General features: G+C 47.0%; 1 protein-coding gene across 13 annotated transcripts in view; it reads right to left on the bottom strand.

Annotated features, from left to right (window-relative positions):
* The window catches only part of EVL (Enah/Vasp-like), a 160,325-nt gene that overhangs the window by 62,425 nt on the left and 78,910 nt on the right, over positions 1 to 18,990 (bottom strand). For all 13 annotated transcript variants that reach the window (XM_023628388.2, XM_070249265.1, XM_070249262.1 and 10 more), the window contains one exon: positions 729 to 897. In XM_023628388.2, the coding sequence (XP_023484156.1) occupies positions 729 to 897 (169 nt within the window). The remainder of the gene's footprint in view (positions 1 to 728; positions 898 to 18,990) is intronic.

Raw genomic sequence — 18,990 nt, 5'->3', positions numbered from 1 at the left:
TTCACAAATACCAAAACTACAGCTCTGTTAACTTTCCTGCTAAAAATGTCCTTGTCAATCTCTAACAAGAGAGCTGGAGGGAGAGCACTGAAGCACTAACCAACGTCACTGTGGTTAAGTGCACAACTCCTTTCTCCACATCTCTATTTTCGTCCATGTCACACCACACTACTCCGTCTTGGTCATGCGTGCATGGCTATTCCTGACACAGGTGGATTTATCTTGTGTTTGCACAGGTACTTACCAGGTAGACTCACAAATTATCTCATCTGATTAGCCCAGGATGTACTACTAGGGAGAGAAATGATCCCAAATTCTTCAAATCGTCTTGATATTCCCTCCGAAGTAAGACAAAAGGGGTTGATGAACCAAAAATCTTCATAGCCAAATTACTCATGGATATGTAGGCATAGAAGAATACTAACACATTTGTACAATATGTTTTTCAAAGCTGTTTCACATCTATTATTTTATTCTAATACGACAACACTATAGTGAGGTAGGCAGGGTGGGGATTACTGTCTCTATATGACAGATGTGAAGATGAAGCTCAGAAAAGATAGTTTGCTCAAGGTCTCGTACCTCGCAGTACGAGAATATGGAGTTGGAATTTGAACCCAAACCTTCTGACTCTAAATCTTGCCCTTATTTTTTTCTGACCTCTTTTCACTATACTTGTGTGTGTGTGGTGCGGGTTCGTGGGTACAATCTGTTACTCCAGCACTCACCTGCTGATCCTGAAGCTTGACTCCGACGACTCTGAAGGTGTTGCTGGCAGTGTTGTGGTAGATGGTGATCCGGCTGAATCCCTGCTGGCCAGGTTTGATTGGTACCCATTTCTTACTGGTGTCATCGTAGACCATCACAGAAGCCCGGGCTTGGCAGATACTCTGTTCACTGCAGAGCAAGAGAAAACTTAAGCGTCAGCCTCAGCTACAAGGAGTGGAAGCTGGCTTTGCCCTTTTCTAAAACAGAGACCAACTGCTACTTGACACAAAGGAACTTTCTAATTGCCAGAGCTCTCAAGTGTTTATGGAAGGGCTGCTCTGTGACATGATGAGCTTTCGTTCTCTAAAGACTCTGGGGAGTGAAGAAGAGGTTTTGTGCCAAAAAGTTTTGATAGCATGAAAAAGACTCACAGCTTTGCCTTCAGGAGAAAAGGCGCTTGAATAAGAAAGGAATTACAGCTACAATTTGCCAGCTGTCTACAGTATTCTAGACATTGTGTTAAACAAGACAATGCAATAAAGCACCTAAGATCCACAAGTTAGGTAGTAGCTATTTATTACCCCCATTCTGGAGATGAGGAAAGGGTGGCTCAGAGACTCGGAAAGATTTATACAAATTCACATAATTCAGTGATTAAATTTGGGATTTCCAACCAGTTCTGTCTGACTATGTCTTGTAAGACATAGATAATATTCTTTACAACATCCAAGAAAATGCCCAATTTATGAGATTATGATAGGGTAGCATCACACAAGCTATGTCAACAATAAAATGATTGGGTGATCTTCTAGAGAACAGAGCGATATATATCAAAATAAAGAGATGGCTGCTCCCCACTTTGCTGAAGACATGCAGATAGCAACTTCATCTGTTCAGACTATGACAGAAAACCAGGGAAAAAGCAAAGTAAGTCCCTGCACAGAGAAAAGAGTCACCACTAAAATCACTGCATTACAACTCCTGCCACTGTATTCAGAGGACGTCTCTCAGAGCCCACTGGCCTCTCCACGTACACGCCAGCCTAATAACCTTGAACGTTTACTTTCTCGGTCTCCAGAATATTAGAATTCTCAAATTAAAAAGGTAAGATGTGGTTGTTAAAGGTAGGCACACCAACAGCAGGGAGGAGCGGCCATTATCAGAAAGGAAGGCATACAAACACAACTGGAGAATTAGAAACAAGAAGTTGAAGCCCAACAATTTGGGGCCAATTAATATAGTAGCAGAAGTATGTACAATAACAGATAATCATAATGATGAGATCAGCAGTCAAGAGAAAAGTCACATCATGTTCACTTTACCATATTTAAGAAGGCAGGTAAACAAAGTATTTGAAAAAGATCCCTATACCCAGTCAATAGTCACCGGGTGAGAAAATAGTGGTTTTTAGGAGATTAGCCCTCAGTGACTTGGAAACCTCAACTCGGCCCATGTAGTCAGTTCCAAAGTGTTCAGAGGGTGGAGCTTCCTCTGGACCCAGCCCTCTGATGACTCAGGGATGGTGGATGATCCAGCGGACAGATTATTACAATCTTCACAAGAATTCTGTGTATAGCGCATACACAAGCCTTTCCACACATATTCTCTCACCTACTTTACCTGAATCCCTACGTACGTTTTGATTGTCCAGCCAATGACTTAATGTGCCAGTGCTGGGTCTGAAACCCACTCCGAATGCCTATGCTGCTGGGTCTCAATCTTGCTGCTGACCCCTCAGCTCTGCTCTGGGATTTAGGAGGCTAGGGTACGCTTGACATCAGCTGTCCAAGCCTTGTGTTAAGGGTTCTGTCTGTGGACAGATGGACCAGGAGTGAATCATAAGGGTTTTGTTGTGCAATTGTGCTGCATCTTTTTTTTCCATAGTTCATCATTCATTCAACAAATATTTAAGGGGAAATCAGTGACCATCAAAACAGGCACGGGTCTTCTCAGAAGACAGCTATATTATACTGGCAGGGAGAAAAAAGAAAAAAAACCCAAAACAGTACTATGCTTTGCCTACTCTGAGTTTTCGAGCCCGAAACCACGTATCCTCTAAGAGAATATGCTTTGGAGGAGTTGCTCCTGCCCTAAGTCTTTGGGGCCCTGTTCTCATGAAATCTAGTAGAAATTAGAGTAAACTGTACATAGAGTCACAGAGACCTTGGTTCAAATCCTAGTTCCATCCCAACATACACCGACGACAAATCAAGCTCTGGTCTAAGCTGTGTCACCTAGTGCTACTGCTACCAAGTTGCTAACTGTGACAGTAGGTGTGTGTTCCAGCTGCTGTCTCAGGAGCTGGGAGAGAGCCTGAGACACAGCACGGTATTAGTTAAGAAACATGGACTTCATTAAGTCAGAGGGATCTGAGCTGAAATCCCAGTTTTACCACTTGCTGGCATGTGACCACAGAAGGATGTTTCTGGGGGAGTAAATCCAGGAAGGTACTGTGTGATAGGGCGATGCTTTCTAGAATCCTGTGTAGCAGCCATGGAAGTGTGCCCTTCAGATCTCCTCCAAGAGAGCCTGTTATGGGAGCAGAGCTGACCAATGGTCCCAGCTACGGCCTCTCTGGACGCCCACTGGTTTGCAACAGATCATGCTTCTCCAGGCCTGCGCTCCAGCAATGACTGAACACGGCAGGGCTATCAGCGCCGGCCCATTCCTTCTGGACGTGGGGCTCTTCCATGGGGGAAACCTCCACTCGAGGCCCCTTCCTCAGCCTGTACGCTGTGTGGTCAGAGACACTTCCTCCTCAGTCCTTCCTGCGCTTTCTCCTTCGCAGACAGCAAACCTGCATCATGGCCTGAGGCTCTCCCTGTCGGCTCCTGCTCCTTCTATCCTTCACTGATGTTCCTGATAGACCTCTTGCACTCTCACCCTCCATAAGGTCTTGGTGTCTGCTTCTTGAAAGACCCAAAGTAGCACAAACTGTTATATAGCGCAGGTTCCCTGAGGGCAGGGGCATGCTTGTCTCATTCTCCGCTGTGCCTCCAGAACCCGGCACAGAGCAGGCGCCTAATAAATGCTCACTGTAGAATCTCGGGGCTAAAAAGAGCTCTAGAGAGGACCTAATCCCCTCTCAGGTCAATACAGCATGCCTCTGAAAGCAGCCCTAAGTGCACACTGAGCCTCTGAACGAAAACTGCCAGGGACGGGAACTTCCTGCTCTCCAAAGCAGCCCCTATCGTTGTGAAATGGCTTTAGTAGTGAGGTACTCCCTCCTTGTTCTGTTACATTCCACTCCTGCCCTCCGGAGTTACAAAGGCGCTCTGGACAGCCTATGACAGCCCAGTGGACAACAGAAGGAATATCTTGGTCCTTCCATCCATTATTCATACGACAAAGCTACAAGCCTCCTTGCCATCCCAGGTGCTCTCTTCTAGCGCGTCCCAATTTGTCACATTTTCTCTTAGTGTCTGGGTCCTACGACTGGGTATGATACTTCCATTTCAGCCTGACAGGCACAGATGCCAGTGAGTTAGAAAATATTTAGTGATGAGATGAATGTGACAGTCCCTGCTCTCAGTGAGCTCACAGCTACTCAGGAAATGGGACAAATGACTACACCCCTTACTCTGCCTGGAGGGGTTGCAGGAAGCAGGGGAGACTTTCTGAAGAAAATGCTGTGTAGGCTCAGAGATGAAGAGCTTTCAGCCCCCAGCGAATTCAGGAAGGGGATGTGGGATTCTAGGCGGGGGAGGCTACAGCCTGCGGAGGCTGGCAGGCAAGCAGAGTGTGTAGGCAAGGAACTGCAAGCCCAAAGGGGCTGAAGCATACCTGGGGATGCCACACCACCCAAGGCTGCTCGGACAGAGAGGACAGAAAGAAAGCACCCACTACTGTGGGTGCTTAAATGTCAGTAACTCTGTTTCTTATTGTAATTATTGCCACAGGTTCCTTTTTTAGTTGTTGTTTTTAACACTTCAGGTTCAAATTGAACTTGTGGTTAACCAAAAAACCCTGTTTTCTTTTTTCCCATTTGAGTATCACTTGTCTGTCTGCTTATTTTATTATCACTAACAAAACCTAAAAGCAAGAAAATATTCATTTATCCTACTGAAGATTCATCTTGCTTATTATCCTTTTGGGATTTTTGTTTTGTTCGGATTTAATAGAATCTCGATAGCTACCAAGCCTAGACATTGCCTCTGAGCTCCGTTCATTCAACTGTCTTCTCAACATCTTCCTGGATGAATATGCAAACTCTGTACTACACACATATCCACAGGCATCATAAACGCTGTTTGTCTAAATCAGTTATCGTTTGAGGAAAGTGAATTTGATAGACAAATATTTTCTTTTTAAAAATACAATTTATTGAATGAGTGAACTATTTCTTTGAACATGTACACACAAAATTTCCTTTACTAAATGAAAAAAGACTCCCTACTCCCCCTGTATGGGCCACAGGCCCCATAGAATTTGTGCTTGTGTAGACACGGCCTCAGAGCTCCCCACTGTCCTCTGGCTCCAAGGAACACCAAGCCACACGCAGCTGGAGAGGAAAGCTGAGGCGGAGCCTTACGAGGGCTCATCTCTGACAGGCTGCCTTCATATGATCAAAACAACCAGTTGATTACTGGGGAAAATCTGTCAAAATACACTGTTTGGTTTTTTCTACACGGTGTTGAACTACCAGGATGATGGACGTTTTCCCCCGAGGACCTAACAAGCTGCTCTGAGCAGTAGGTACAGCCAGAGCTTCTCTCGCAGAAGAAGCCTCTTTTAGAACAAGCAGTCCAATTCCACTGTCAATTTGGGCTTTTGTACAGGTATTTGTGGGCAGTGTAAAAAATTCAAGCCTGTAATTTCCCTCCCAGTGGCACATGAGACATAAGCTAACAAAGCTTTGGACTGCCCTTTGTCAGGAGCTTAGAGAACAAAGACTGTGTGACTCTGGGTCAGTTTCCTCGTCTGTACAAAGCTAGTCCAACCTTGGTGGTCCCTCAGACAGCGCTGAGTACTCACAGCTCTGCCCAAGAGCCCAGTCCCGACCAAGGCCGAGTCTAGGCCTTGCCACTGGTCGCAGTTCAGTCCTTTAGACGATACATCAGAGACCACTACTGAGTATCTGTTGAAATCTCTTACTTAAAAAGAAAAAAAGCAAAACACACCCCAAACTTTCTGCATATACCTGTGAAACCTAATCAGGATCTCCCTGGACCTGACATAAGAAACCACTCATGCATTTGGAGAGAGAACTAACACACAGGGAAGAAACCTGCGGCACACCACACAGTGAAGGCAGCCGCAGTCTCTCCCTCTGTTGAAGCCTCTGGACGAGCACAGACTCCGCCTCACCAGCTGTCGGACTCTGGCTTCACCATTCCCTGCATGCCCGGGAATGAGGTTTCTGAACTTCTTGAAGGCTAACACAGACACTCCATCCAGCCATGCTCTTCCCTGTGCACAACGTGGAATTGCTTCCCACCCTACACGTATCTTCCAGGCCTTTACTACAACAACTTGAAGGATGCAGTGTAAATTCACAAAGGGCAGAAGGATGTAAAGCCAGAAAAGGAAGAGAGAGGAACAGGGCTAACTACAAGATGCTTCCTGGAAAACTGAGTCCAGGGTTGAGCTTGAGAAAAGTAAAGCACCTAGACCTGTAAGACAGGAGACCGGCTCCTGCAGCACCTTGCTCATTTCTGCCTCTTGGCACAGCACTCATCAGTTTGTCCTGCTCTCAACATCTGCATTAGCATCTGTCTGCCCCACGAGGCTGTGCGCTCCTTGAAGGCGGGGTCTCTGTTGTTTTTCCCTTGGTAAACCCAGTTCCTTGAATGCTGTAGACACCAATAAATGTGTGTGGAATTAATGACTAACTGGGAATAGTCATTTATGATTGTGCACCCATGGGAATATTCCACTTACAATCCTACTCCACTTATTCTGGGAGAGAGTAGCTGCCAAATAAAAGCCTCCGTTACAGATTACTGTCAGCCTCCTGTCTCACGACAGCCTGGGATCGCAGAGCCAGGAAAGCACAGCTCGGAGGGCGGCCTACTGTGCAGAGTGGGGCTGCGGCCTGCGAAGGCACCTCGGCTCCAGGGCCAGCCTGGGAAACGCGGGCTGCCTCCTCAGCCCCTCTGGGGGTTGGCCTAGGAGCCACATGCTCTGTTGCTTGAATCTCTTACTGGAAAGATGAGGATCAGTGCCTCCCTCTCTCCTGCAGCACTGGCACAATGGTCCTGCTCAGCCCAATGCCCTGACTTCGTCACCCCCTTCAGACAGAACAACTCACCACACTGTCAGATCCTGTCTCCCAGCAGGACCAGGAACCCAGGTTGCCTGGGACTGAGGGGTTTCCTGGGAGGTAGGACATTCAGCACTAAAACCAGGATAGTCCCAGGCAGACCAGGGTGAGTAGTAACCTGACTGGGAGCGCCTCTCTCCCCACAGTTACCATCCCAGGGGTAAGCACCTAATCAACACCCACTGAATGGGAGTTTGGCTGATGTCAGCTGATACGAGCTGCCACCTCCAGCTCTTTTCTCTTCCCTCCAGCTCCTATCTGCTTGTTTCTCCCTTTCCTCACCACTCACTCCCTCCCCGAGTCCCAGCGGAGCCCGGCTCAGTTCCTAATACACACTCGAACACTCCAGACAAGGTTATCGACTCGGCCCTCTCCAACTCCAGAGGGTGCTTTTCAGTTCTCAGATCACTTGATCTCTCTTCCTGAACTCAACACTGCTGACGACACGCTCATTCTGAAAATCTCTCCTGATTGACCCCAGTCTGATTCTCCTGGTTCTCCATTTCTCTCTGGTGAGTCCTTCACAGCCTCCTTCATAGGTTTTGCTGTGCTCACCGCCTACATCAGGGGTTCTTCCACTGGGGTCCATGGAAAGGTTTAAAGAGCCTAAGAATCCCCTGACACGATTTACAGAAGTGAGAGTGCAAGCTTTTTCCAAAGTAGGCTTTCACTGTGTCTTCAATGGGTCTTGCTCCAAAACAGACTTTAAAGCCACCTTAAATCTTGATGTTCCCCAACGTGAACTACTTAGAGTTCCTTTTCTTTTCACTCCATGCCCATGGTTCTCAAAACTGTGCGCATCGGACGAATCAGGAGAGGTGTCTATTAAAATAGAGATTCTCAAATCCCTCTTTAGGAGATTCTCATTCAGTGTGTCTCAGGTGGGGCTTGGGTCTCTGATTTTAACACATATTCTTGCTGATTCTGATGCAAAGGGTGCACGAAGTAAATTCGAGAAACACTGACTTTCAAATCTCTCCATGGGCTCTTTCACCTGTGGCTGGGGTTGACACGATCACCAACATGTTGACAAATCCTATCATGCTGAACCTCTGATCTTGAACTTTCTTCTAACCTACGGAGCTGTATTTCTCACTACCAGACGTTTCCACCTGGACATACCTCAGAGACCTCCAAACTCAACGTGCTGGAAACAGAAAGTTTCCCTGCTGCAGGGAACGGCAGGACCCTACCCTGTCTCCAGGTCTGACATTGGAAAGTCGTTCCAGACAACTCTTTTTGCCTGCTGCGGGGAACGGCAGGACCCTAACCCGTCTCCAGGTCTGACATTGGAAAGTCGTTCCAGACACCTCTTTTCGCCTCACCGTCTATGGCTGTCATCTCTTGTACTTCTTAAACTTCTTTCAGATCTGTTCCTTTCTCTCTCTCCTTGTTGCTGTGTCATTTGTCATCTAGACCACCACTGCAGGCTCCTGGCTATTCTGCCTGCCTCCAGGTTCAAGTCTCATGCCCCCACAACTCACCTTTCACCATCAGCACCAGAAAGACCTTTATAAAATGCAAATCTGACTGCACCTTTCTCCCGCTGGGAGTTCTGCCACTTACCAGCCACGTGACCTCAGACAAATACTGAGCTTCTCTTTTCCTCAGTGTCCTCATCTGTTTCTTTCGTTACCTTCTTCACGGAGTTGTAGTGAGAACTCTAAGACTTAAGGTGTGTCAGCACCTGGAGCCATACCCGGCACCCAACAGTGCTGAAGAATGCGATTCACTATTATTACAGGACACAATGCCAGCTCCTTCGCAGGCACCTGTGGCCCTTCACATGCTGGTCCTCACTTACCTGTTCACAGCTGACCCACCAACCCTGGGCTTAGCCTGGTGGAGACACTCAGGACCCCCCACACGCCCTCTTCTCCATGGCCCCTCTGCTCCAGCTTTGCCTGGGATGCTTTTTCCAGCCCAGCTTACCAGTAACTCCTATTTATCCTGAAGACTTCAGATATACGTTCAGTCTTTATTTATTATTATTATTAAAAATATTTTCCTTAAGCTTCAGCGCATAGTTGTGTATCCTAGCTGTTAGTATAGTTCTCTATGTGAGCTGCCACCACAGTATGACAACTACCTGACAGACGGGTGGTGAGATTCCACGACCAGGAAATGAACCCAGGCTGCAGCGGTGAGAGTGCCAAATCTTAACCACGCAGGGCTGGCTCATGTGTTCCTCCTTCAGAAAGCCCTCCTTGAAGCCCCAGGTTGAGTGAGATGGTCCTCTGAGCCTTGTTAGCATATCCGTGCCTTAGCACCATAACTGCTCCCACCACAGGGTACTGCAACAATTGTCCACTTTAGGTCCCTCTGCTGGGTGTGAGTGCCACCACGGCAAGGACTATTTCCTCAAGACAGGCTTCCTTCCCTTCAGCTGATCAAAGGTCTGGGCCACAGTTCCCTTCCCACCTGTTAATCCTTGGAGGTCCAAGACAATAGGGCAGATTCTTTGCTGGCCCAGGAAACCTCCCTGTTTGCTCTCCAGGAACTGATGCTGTCCACACCCTGCCTGGCGGAAATCAGTAAGGAAAAGGGCAGTCTGTCTGCACAGCCCAACCAGCAGACTGGTGGTAAAGCCAGGTCTGAGAGCAAAAGCATCCTTCTGATATTTGGGCTAATTAAAATGACTTTCTGGTATTACTCAAGGAATTAAAGAAGAAAGATGCTTCCTCTGCCTAAGATGCTTTCTCATTCCGACACCTATAGGTTTGCATCTTATCTTTTCTCAAGCTCAGGTCAAGTCACCGCCTTCAGAAAACATCTATCCACTCATTCCCATTCACTTAATAGCTACTAAGAGGAAGGGACTCTGCTAGGCTCTGGGAATGAAAGTGACATGCTCTGCCCTTAAGGAGATTAAAGTCTACAGGAAAAACAGATAAGACAGCTACAAAATGGGTACCCGATGGTACGGGGGGTTCTGAGGAATAATTCTCGTCTGTAAAACAGAGCTAATAAAACTTAAGTATTTTCCTATGGCGATTAACTGAAACAAGATATATGAAGGTGCCCAGTATCCAGTGCATTCTATGTGCCTCTTATGTCTGCCTCTGCCCCCCGCCCCACTCTGAGGCCCTGTGTGCCTTTGATCACTTTCGGGCTTTCGTGATAGTTATTTAGAGGTTATCTTCCTCCTGAGACCATGAGCCTCCTGAGGACAGGCCCAGGGCTGAGCCATCAAGATCCCTTGCCTAACCTCCTCGGTGCAGCATGTTACCTCCACCTCAGCAGGCGTGGGCTCAATAGCTGGCGAGGGAATTAATAAGTAAGTGAGGGAACAGTAGGAGGCCAGAGAGAAGTGGCTATAAATAAATGTTCCCAAACCAAGCAGAAACAGAGCCAGTCTCTGAGGCAGTTTGTAAAGTCCTGACTTGTTTACTTTCAACATACAAGCAATAAAGTGAACTTGAAAAGTGGGCTGAGAATCATCTGGAAGGCTGCCTCTCAGCTGGGAGCAGAGCAGCCGACACTGAGAAGCAAGGGCTGTGAAAACCTGTCCAGGTGCTCCAGGACAGAGTGAGCTCGTGTTTACCTCCTGGACACCAAGGAAAGGAGCAGTGGGGACAAGGACACAGGGCCTCGCCTTTGCCAAGTTCCAGTCTCTCGGAAGCGCACCTCCTGCTAGTGCAGTAGGCCTTCTGTAGGCCAAACACTGTGTGATTTCACGTGATGCTCAAAACAGTCGTTAGGAGGCAGTGATTACACTTATCCCTTTATATTAAGCAACTTGTTTGGAGTCACCCAGGGAGTAAGAGACACCACTGGCTGGGACCCTGTCCTCTTCCTCCTTTCTCTAGAGGCCTCTCCTTGCGGCTTCTGGGTCTCACTCCTTCAGTGTTCTCAACTCACCTATTGAACTCTGCCCTCCACTCACAAACACGCTCCACTCCTCTCTCCCTGAGGCCACCACGCCATCTCCCCAGGTCCCAGGCCCTCTTACCACTCTGCTCCAGCTGATCTCTCTGAGGTCAGCAGTGACTTTCTGGCCACCAGAGCTGACAGGCTTGCCCTCGTGCTTGTCCTCTTAGTCCCCTTTCTGACACTTTTCCATTGGCTCTTGTGACAGTGCTAGCTTGGTTCGTCTCTGGACTGTCCCTTTTCTGACCACTTTCTTTCTCAAGGTGGACAGGGCCAGAGAGAAAGTCTGATTGGCTGGTGCCTGTCAGGGACCAGAGATATACCAGAAACACAGCTCATGAACATCTAATTAATGCTGTCACTCATGGAGACAGTGTGGGAAAGTAAAGGGAGCACTAGATCAGAGTCTGAGCAATGCCCAGGCCTGGCTCTGTCATTTGCTAACCACGGGACCTCAGGGAAGGCAGTGTATGCTGTGTAAAATGAGGGTAATGATCTTTCTTGATTAGCTTTTAAAGTCTGTTGGAGGGGCCGGCGCAGTGGCATAGTAGCTAAGTTTGTGTGCTCTGCTTCAGTGGCCTGGATACTGGATGTGGACCTCACACTGCTCTTCAAGCCATGCTGTGGTGGCATCCCACATACAAAACAGAGGAAGATTGGCACAGATGTTAGCTCAGGGCCAATCTTCCTCACCGAAAAAAAAAAAGTTTGTTGGAGCTCGAATAAGACTGAGGAAATAAACAGGAGTGCAGTTTACTAAACAGGACTAGCACTGAAGATACTATCTTGAATAAGGAAAATGCTGGTTCAAATAAGAGCAAATCTGCATGAGGTGAGGATTAAGGTGGAATCAGTATGAAGCATCTTCTGTGTCCACATGCAGAGCTGTTATTACTCTTAGTCTTTTAACCTCTAAGGAGAAAACCAAGGTCGCAGGTTCCTCAACGGGGCCTGGAGCATCGCCTTGGGCGTCCAGGTAGGACACAGGCTGTCAGCCCTGTCTGTGTGGAGCACCCCAGTGCTGAGGCTCATCCACTGGAGGGGAGGCCTCACTGTGGGGCATCATCCCCCACAGGTCTCAAGTCCTGCTTTGCCCTCGTACACTCCTCGTGTGTCACCTCCTGCCAGAGTGATTCCCTACCCCCACAGGAAAGACTCAGCTTAACTTTTCTTCCTACCATTTCTCATACTCATCGCTGTACTGAAGGTCTGTTTATTTTCTCTCTCTCCTCTCATGAGGCAGGTTTTTCTGGGGTGGGTTTGTTAAAAATATTATTCATCTCTGTAGCCCAGTAACTGGGATCTAGTGATTGCTCAGTAAATATCTCTGAACAAACGCTTGCTTTTGAGTTTGCCTAGTTCTTTGCCAGGGATCTCAGCCTCTGAGGATTCTTTGTGGGGGGAAGCATGACTCACCTGAGATCTGGCTACCTCTGCTTTCTCTATCTCTCTTTCTGCATTCATTTAAAAAATAAACCGAGAAAACATCCCATTTACTGAGGACAGACTATGTACCAAATATATTCTCGTGCCTAGTACTTAAAAGAAACGCAACTCTCTGTTGAAGAAAAGATGCGGTCTCTGTCCTCAAGTGGAAGGCACACATGCACAAGCAAACAGCCCACAATGCTGTGAGTGCCGCCTCCAGGTGTGAACAAAGTGCCACCGGTGCAAGAGAAGGGCATACGTCATCCTGCCCAGGAGGCAGTGGACCACTTCAGGCAAAGCGAAGTCACAGGGGAGAGCGCAGCCTCTTCAGCCATCACCCTGGGCCTCCCGTCACCTCTCAACATGTATTCAAGGGGAATGAGGAAACCCACACCACAGATGTTGTCACCATGTCCCAATTCAGCGACTGAGAAACAGAGAGACTGAGAATCACAGCCTTGTCAGAGCTGAGAAACATTCAGGAGCACTTTTTTTAGATGGAGGAAACAGGCCTAGAGAAGGAAGTAAGTTTCCCAACGTCCCAGGGCCAGCATGAGGAAGGGCTGGGACTAGAGTACAGATCTCACTTTCTGCTGCAAGACAGGGCTTTCTGCTCAGTAAAGCGTTTTTACCACATGAATTTTCTCTTTCGATGTCATTTTTTTCTGAACCATTTGAAAGTAAATTGCAGATATTGTGATACTTCAGTCCTAAGGTTTTTAGCACACATTTATTTAAAATAAGGACATTTTAACATATAACTTAAATACCATTATTACATCTAGGAAAATTAATAATTTACTAATAAATCTAATACAGAGCCCGTATTAAGCTACCCAATTCTCCTCCAATTTTTTTGGTTTTTATGGATTCAGGATCCACTCAGGCACTGTATCTGGTTGGGCTGTCTGCTTATTCTCTTTTAAGCTAGAATGTGAGGCCACTTTTTCGTTTTTCACTGATACTGATTTTTTTGTGTGAAGGCTTCAGGCTGTCTTGCAGGCTGACCCTGTTCTGGATTGTTTCCTAGTGATTAAATTCAGAGAAAGGAGCAGGAGCACTCCTTGGTGACCGTGGGTACTCATTCTATCTCACCGCATCAGGCAGCACATGATGTTGGCTGCCTAACAAGAGGCATTTCAACCCTTGGCAATTAGTAAATCAGTAAATCATCCACAGGGTGACATATACTTTTTCTTAATAGGAACAGGCTTGAAACAGGTTTAATGTTGTCTTCTAAACTTAGAATGTTTATTATGAAATATTCCATGCCTATAAGAAGTCAGTTCCCGTGATCCCACTACTCAGTCTAGGAAATGTGAAGTTACCTCACAAAGCTGTTTAGTTCAAGAGAAGCCCCTGCATCCTCTTCCAGTCCCAGGACCCTCTCTCTATCAGTGGGAGTCATCATCTTGAACAGGGCACTTACCAGTTCTGTGCACGCTTTTTGAAGTGCAGTCATATAACAATGTTTTAGAGAAGTGGTCCTAAAAACTTTCGTCGTCTCAGGACCCCTTTATACCCATAAAAATTACTGAGGATGTCAAAAAGCTTCTGTTTATGTAGATTAAGTCTATCCATATTTACCATGTTTGAAATTAAAACTGGGAATTTTTTAAAACACAAGAATACACAAAGGGCACATATCATTTCTTGTCACAGTGACAATGTCAACACACGTCAGGTAGCCTCTGGAAAATTCCACCGTGCACTTGTGAGACAAGAGTGAAAAAGGCAAATAATGTCTCAGCATTATTATAAATATAGTTGTGACTTATGACCCCTAAAAGGGTAGATCTCCTGACCACATTTTGAGAACTGCTACATTACAGTAATGAAAACAGTAAATTAGAGCTGCATATATTAACATGCAGAAACTCAAATGGTGACTTTTGAGCCCCATTTTGTGAGGGTTGGAATTAAAGAAATGAAGCCTAAACTCATTAAACCCAGACATCCTCTCTTCTGTCCACATTGCTGGGAGGACCAGACGTCTGACACGTGTAATCAAGACGTTTGCCTTTACGCCACTCTAGTGCCACCCCCCAGATGCCTGGACAGCTGGTCCCCACTTCTCTGTGCAGTCCAGTAGAAACTGGAAAAAACACTCCAACCAACTGTTGAGAGAGTCTGATTTTCTTAGATTGAACCTGTCTCACCCCACTTCCCACACCTGCTTTCAAGGCCACCAGTGTGGCCCTTTTCTTAGGGAGCCATCTGATAGGCCATATGGACATTCAGGCTCCTCTAACCTTAAAAACATTTACATTCTGATACATGTTGTGTCCCCTGAGTCTGCGACTCTGATCACTTGTGGCAGTGGAAGGGGTCCCCACACAGCCTCGGGACAGCAGTAGAGATCCGCTGGGCAAAGGATTGGGGCCATATGCTCATCTCCGAGGGTAAATCAACAGCCTGAGAATGAGACCTGGGTGAGCCCCAGCTAACACCCCAATTAAATCATCTGCATATGTGGCAATTCGGCTCAACTCAATACACATCCGAGTACGTGCACACCGTTTACTAGGCACAGGGACAGACAGAAATGAGTGACACCGCGTCTTGTCCTCAAAGTGCTCTAGGCTGGAGGGGAGACAGTGAAGGATAGAAGCTTGACAGCGACAAGCATGAGGTACTACAGGAGGACAAAGGACTGTTTCTCCCAGTATTAACAGTGTAAATCAGAGACTGCAAAGGATAACAGAGATTAGGAGGCCTTGATTCTAACCTTGACTCTGCGATTTTGGGCAAGTTCCTTCAAGAGGCCACAGCTAAGCTTAGCTTTTGAAAACACAAGAGATCTGGCTTCAAATCCCAACTCTGCGAAGTGATACCAGTGTGACCTAGAACGAGTAACCTAACTTTGCTGCCTTGTTTTCTTATCTGTAAGATGGGAAGGACAATGCAACACTTCAGAGGACGAAGACAAAAGACAGCATATAATATAATTAGCATAACGCTGAGCATGTAACACTCCAAAACAGCGCAGCTGTTGTTATTTTTCTCCTTTTGGATTCAGTTACCACAGTGAAGCCACTGGACAGTTCCCAAGCATTTTCTGCCCCAGGACACTTGAGGAACACAACATGCTCTCGTGAGAATAACCTAGAATCATTACGGTAATGTTTCCCAACTGGAGGCACATTGGATCCTTTGTAATAGACGAAGATAGAGAAATTTCAGGAAGCTCTCCAAATGATCTGGCTACACGGGCCAGGGGAAGAGTAGGAAGACAACATGCTCTCTGAGGGCTTGTTCGGTTCTAAGCTTCCAGGATTCTCTGACTCGTCTGTGAGGACAAGAATATGTCAAAGGAAATACCAGCTGCTCTTAGAGACTGTCTTGCAAACCCGTCGCAGGGGCAAGGGTGGGGGCTGGAGGGACTGTGGGGTGGACCTAGGCTATGGGAGACTTCTGTCTTTACATATTCAGCATCTGCAGGACAGTGGAATAAGCAGGAATTACTGTGCCCAGGCAGCCATCAATCGACTGTGCAGAGGGCCTCGGAGCCTTCACTACCTGAGAGCAGGCGGAATGTCTGCTTTTCTGGCCTCTTCTCTAACATGCCACGGCAGGAAGCTCCACTGAGCAGGAACTTTGGTAGCCCAGGCATCTCCAGTGTTATAAACCAGAAGGAGTTAAGCAAATCCAACAATTTAATAAATGTGTATTGCCAAGCAATGTTGTAGGCACTGAGGATACATCGATGAGTAAAGAGACAAAAGTCCCTCCCTTCTTGGAACTGACATTCCAGAGAGGGGGAGACAGATGACAAAGAATAAAAACAATAAATAAAAAAATTATGTAATACATTAGAAGGTGATAAGTGCTTTAGAAACAAAGCAAAACCACCACCAAGCACGATAAGGACAAGACGGAGACATAGGAAGGGACTGACATTGGCTGGCTCCAGCAGAAAGGCTCAGACATACCACTCCTTCATGTGGCTTTTCTTGCTGCACTCTGATATCAGCTGCTGCCTGCTTAGTTCAGCCTTGTTCTACAATCACTGGGAACCTGTTCTGCACAGGCTCAAAAAACCCTACCAATCCCCAGCTAGCACTCCAGATGCTTCTAGCAAGCCTTCTCCATTGTGGTAAAGGAAATCACTGTTCACCTGACACAGGTTTGATTCATTCCTTTCCTTCAGAGTCACATCGCATCCATCAGGAAGTCGTGGAGGCTAGACCTTCAAAGCACATCTGGAAACCAGCTACTCCTCCCACCTACACCCACTGCGCTATCACTAGTCCAAACCACCACCACCCCTTACTGGACGACTGCAACAGCCTCCCGGAGGTCCTCCTGCCTCCATTCTCATCATGCTACAGACCTTAGCCGCCCAGTGGCCAGAGTAATTTTTCTTATCCTCTATCAGATGTCTTTCTCTTTGCTTGAATCCCTCCAAAGGCTTCCCATGACACAAAGAATAAAATCTACAGTCCTCACCAGGCTCGCAGGCTCCGTGTGGGAAGGCCTGTCTAATTCTCTGCTCTTGTCTCCCTTCACCCTCCCCTTATTCATGTAGCTTCAGCCGGGATCCCTGTTCTCTTTCTGACCCTTGAGCCCACTGAACTGTTCCCATCTCGGGGCCTTTACACTTGCAGTCCCTCCCTGCGTGCTCCCCATCTCATGTTTTCATCTTCGGATTTTTGCATAGCTGCCCCCTGTCACCACTGAGGTCTCAAAGTCAATGTCCCCACTATGAGCATTAGCTAAGGCAGTGGCCCAGTCACTCTCTATTGCATTGCTTTAGCCTGTCTTTTTCTCACCTCTTATTTATGATTTCTTGACTGTATTCTCCCTCCTCACCCTGCTCGCAGCACAGTTCCAGGACAAGACTGCCTGTCACGTTCACCTCTGTATCCCTGGCACCTAGAGCAGGCCCTGTGTGACGCTGAGACACTTGGTCAGTCCATTTTTAAAATCACCCCATCCTTCAGAATTTACCAGATCCCACTTCCTCCTGGAAGTCTTTCCTGATGGCCTCAACTTCTCAAGTCTTGTTGCTTTTCCTGTCTACGCTGCTTATTGTCTATACCGTGTGGCACTTGTGCCTCGTGGTCTCTCCATTTCTGAGAGTCTCCACGTCTCCAGGCAGAGATCAGCTCTAATTTGGTGTGTAAGGGCCAAATGACAAAGCTGCAGTCAGGGGGCAAGGTACGTTTCCCGTCAAGTACTCACTCCTTCTCTGCCTTGGTTTCTTCCTCTATGAAAAGGGAACAATGGAAGCAATACTTGCCACTTCCAGGATTGTTGTAAGAATTAAATGAAATAATGCAGTGAGAGCACGCCGTACACTGCCATGCGCTCAAGAGAACTCCAGCTCCCGGTGCAGAGCTAAAGGCTCAGAAAACATTTCTTGATTGATGGATGGCCAGAGCTGGGGCTAAGATAGGTATTCCCGATACGAAGACCCTTTGTATCCTCACCAGAGGCACCATGTGACTTAGGAATCTAGATATTATATCCCCATTATGTCAGTATGAAGAAAACCAAAAAGTTTAGTTTTTATAGCATGGTACTCGCAGCTCCACTGCCGCTGCTCCCGCAGTCCTGTGAGAGGCCAGAGCCTTGCCCCGGTCAAGGGAAGCACAGAAAACCCGCCTCTGGGTTTGTTTGAGCCATTAATTCACCAAAGACAAGTCCTGCCCCGACTCTGGGCCTTAATATCCTCATCTGTGTACCTCAGAGCTAGGTAGTTTTCAGACTTCAAAATCATCACAAACAATACAACTTTTTTTCCTCAAAGAAATCTAGAGGAATACTTAAAAAAGATAAAAGAGAATTAATTTGGTTGAAGAGGAGAGTGAGATGCCTGAAGCACCATTAACCTCAATGTCCTACTGCAGACGGTCTCTAATGCCCTTTCCAGATGGAAACTTCCAAGATTCCACAATTTACAAAGACCTTGAAAACAGCTGCTTTGTCTCCTCCCCATTTTCTTTCGGCACCAGTTCCTGCAGTCAGTAGTTGACAGGATAGAGTAAACTGCCCGAGCTTTCACAGTGTAATTTACAACTCAAAATGACTTTGGAAGTTAACCCGCCTCTGAAATGGAAAGTATGCTGTGCTCCACAAATCCGTTAACGCTAAAGGAAAATTATTAAAATGATAGGAAACTGGCTGCACAGGAGCAGGAACAAAGCCAAGCATAAAAAAACCGGGTGTTTCCCTGGCCCTGTGAGACTCTGGGGCCTAGAGGAGGTGATTCCAACAGCGCGGCCAAGACTCCACCCCGAGGGAGAGCCATGCTCCCTCACCAAAGCCCTCTTCTGCTGACCAGGAGCATCAGACCAGTTCTACTCACTGTGATGCCAATTTTAATAACTCACTACAAAATGCTTCTAGAGAGCCTGTGTAGCGTCCTGGAAAAAACACCGGACGAAACCGTCCCGGTTGGTTCCAGTTCCAGGCCTTCCTCACCCAGCCATGCGATGCTGAGCTACTGCCACAACTTTCAGAGGTGGGGCTTCCTCATCCCCAAACAGGAGAGAACACCTTCCTGATCTACCCAACAGGTTTTTATAGCAGGATTGAAAAAAGCAAATAAGAAAATTGGTGAAACAGCAATTTGGAAGCTGTTTAAGGTGGGGGATTATAATTTTATGCTAAGACACAAAGCTGTAATGAGTCAATCAAGCGAATGCCAAATATCCCGGAGGACAAAACTCTGTCCTATCACCTGCAGTCTTTCATGGAGTCTAGGGCAGAAGGGAGTC

This window comes from Equus caballus, chromosome 24 (assembly GCF_041296265.1).
Source record: "Equus caballus isolate H_3958 breed thoroughbred chromosome 24, TB-T2T, whole genome shotgun sequence".
Classification (NCBI taxonomy): Eukaryota; Metazoa; Chordata; class Mammalia; order Perissodactyla; family Equidae; genus Equus; species Equus caballus.
Note: the sequence above shows the minus strand (reverse complement) of the source record. Positions and strands in the feature narration are given on the sequence as shown.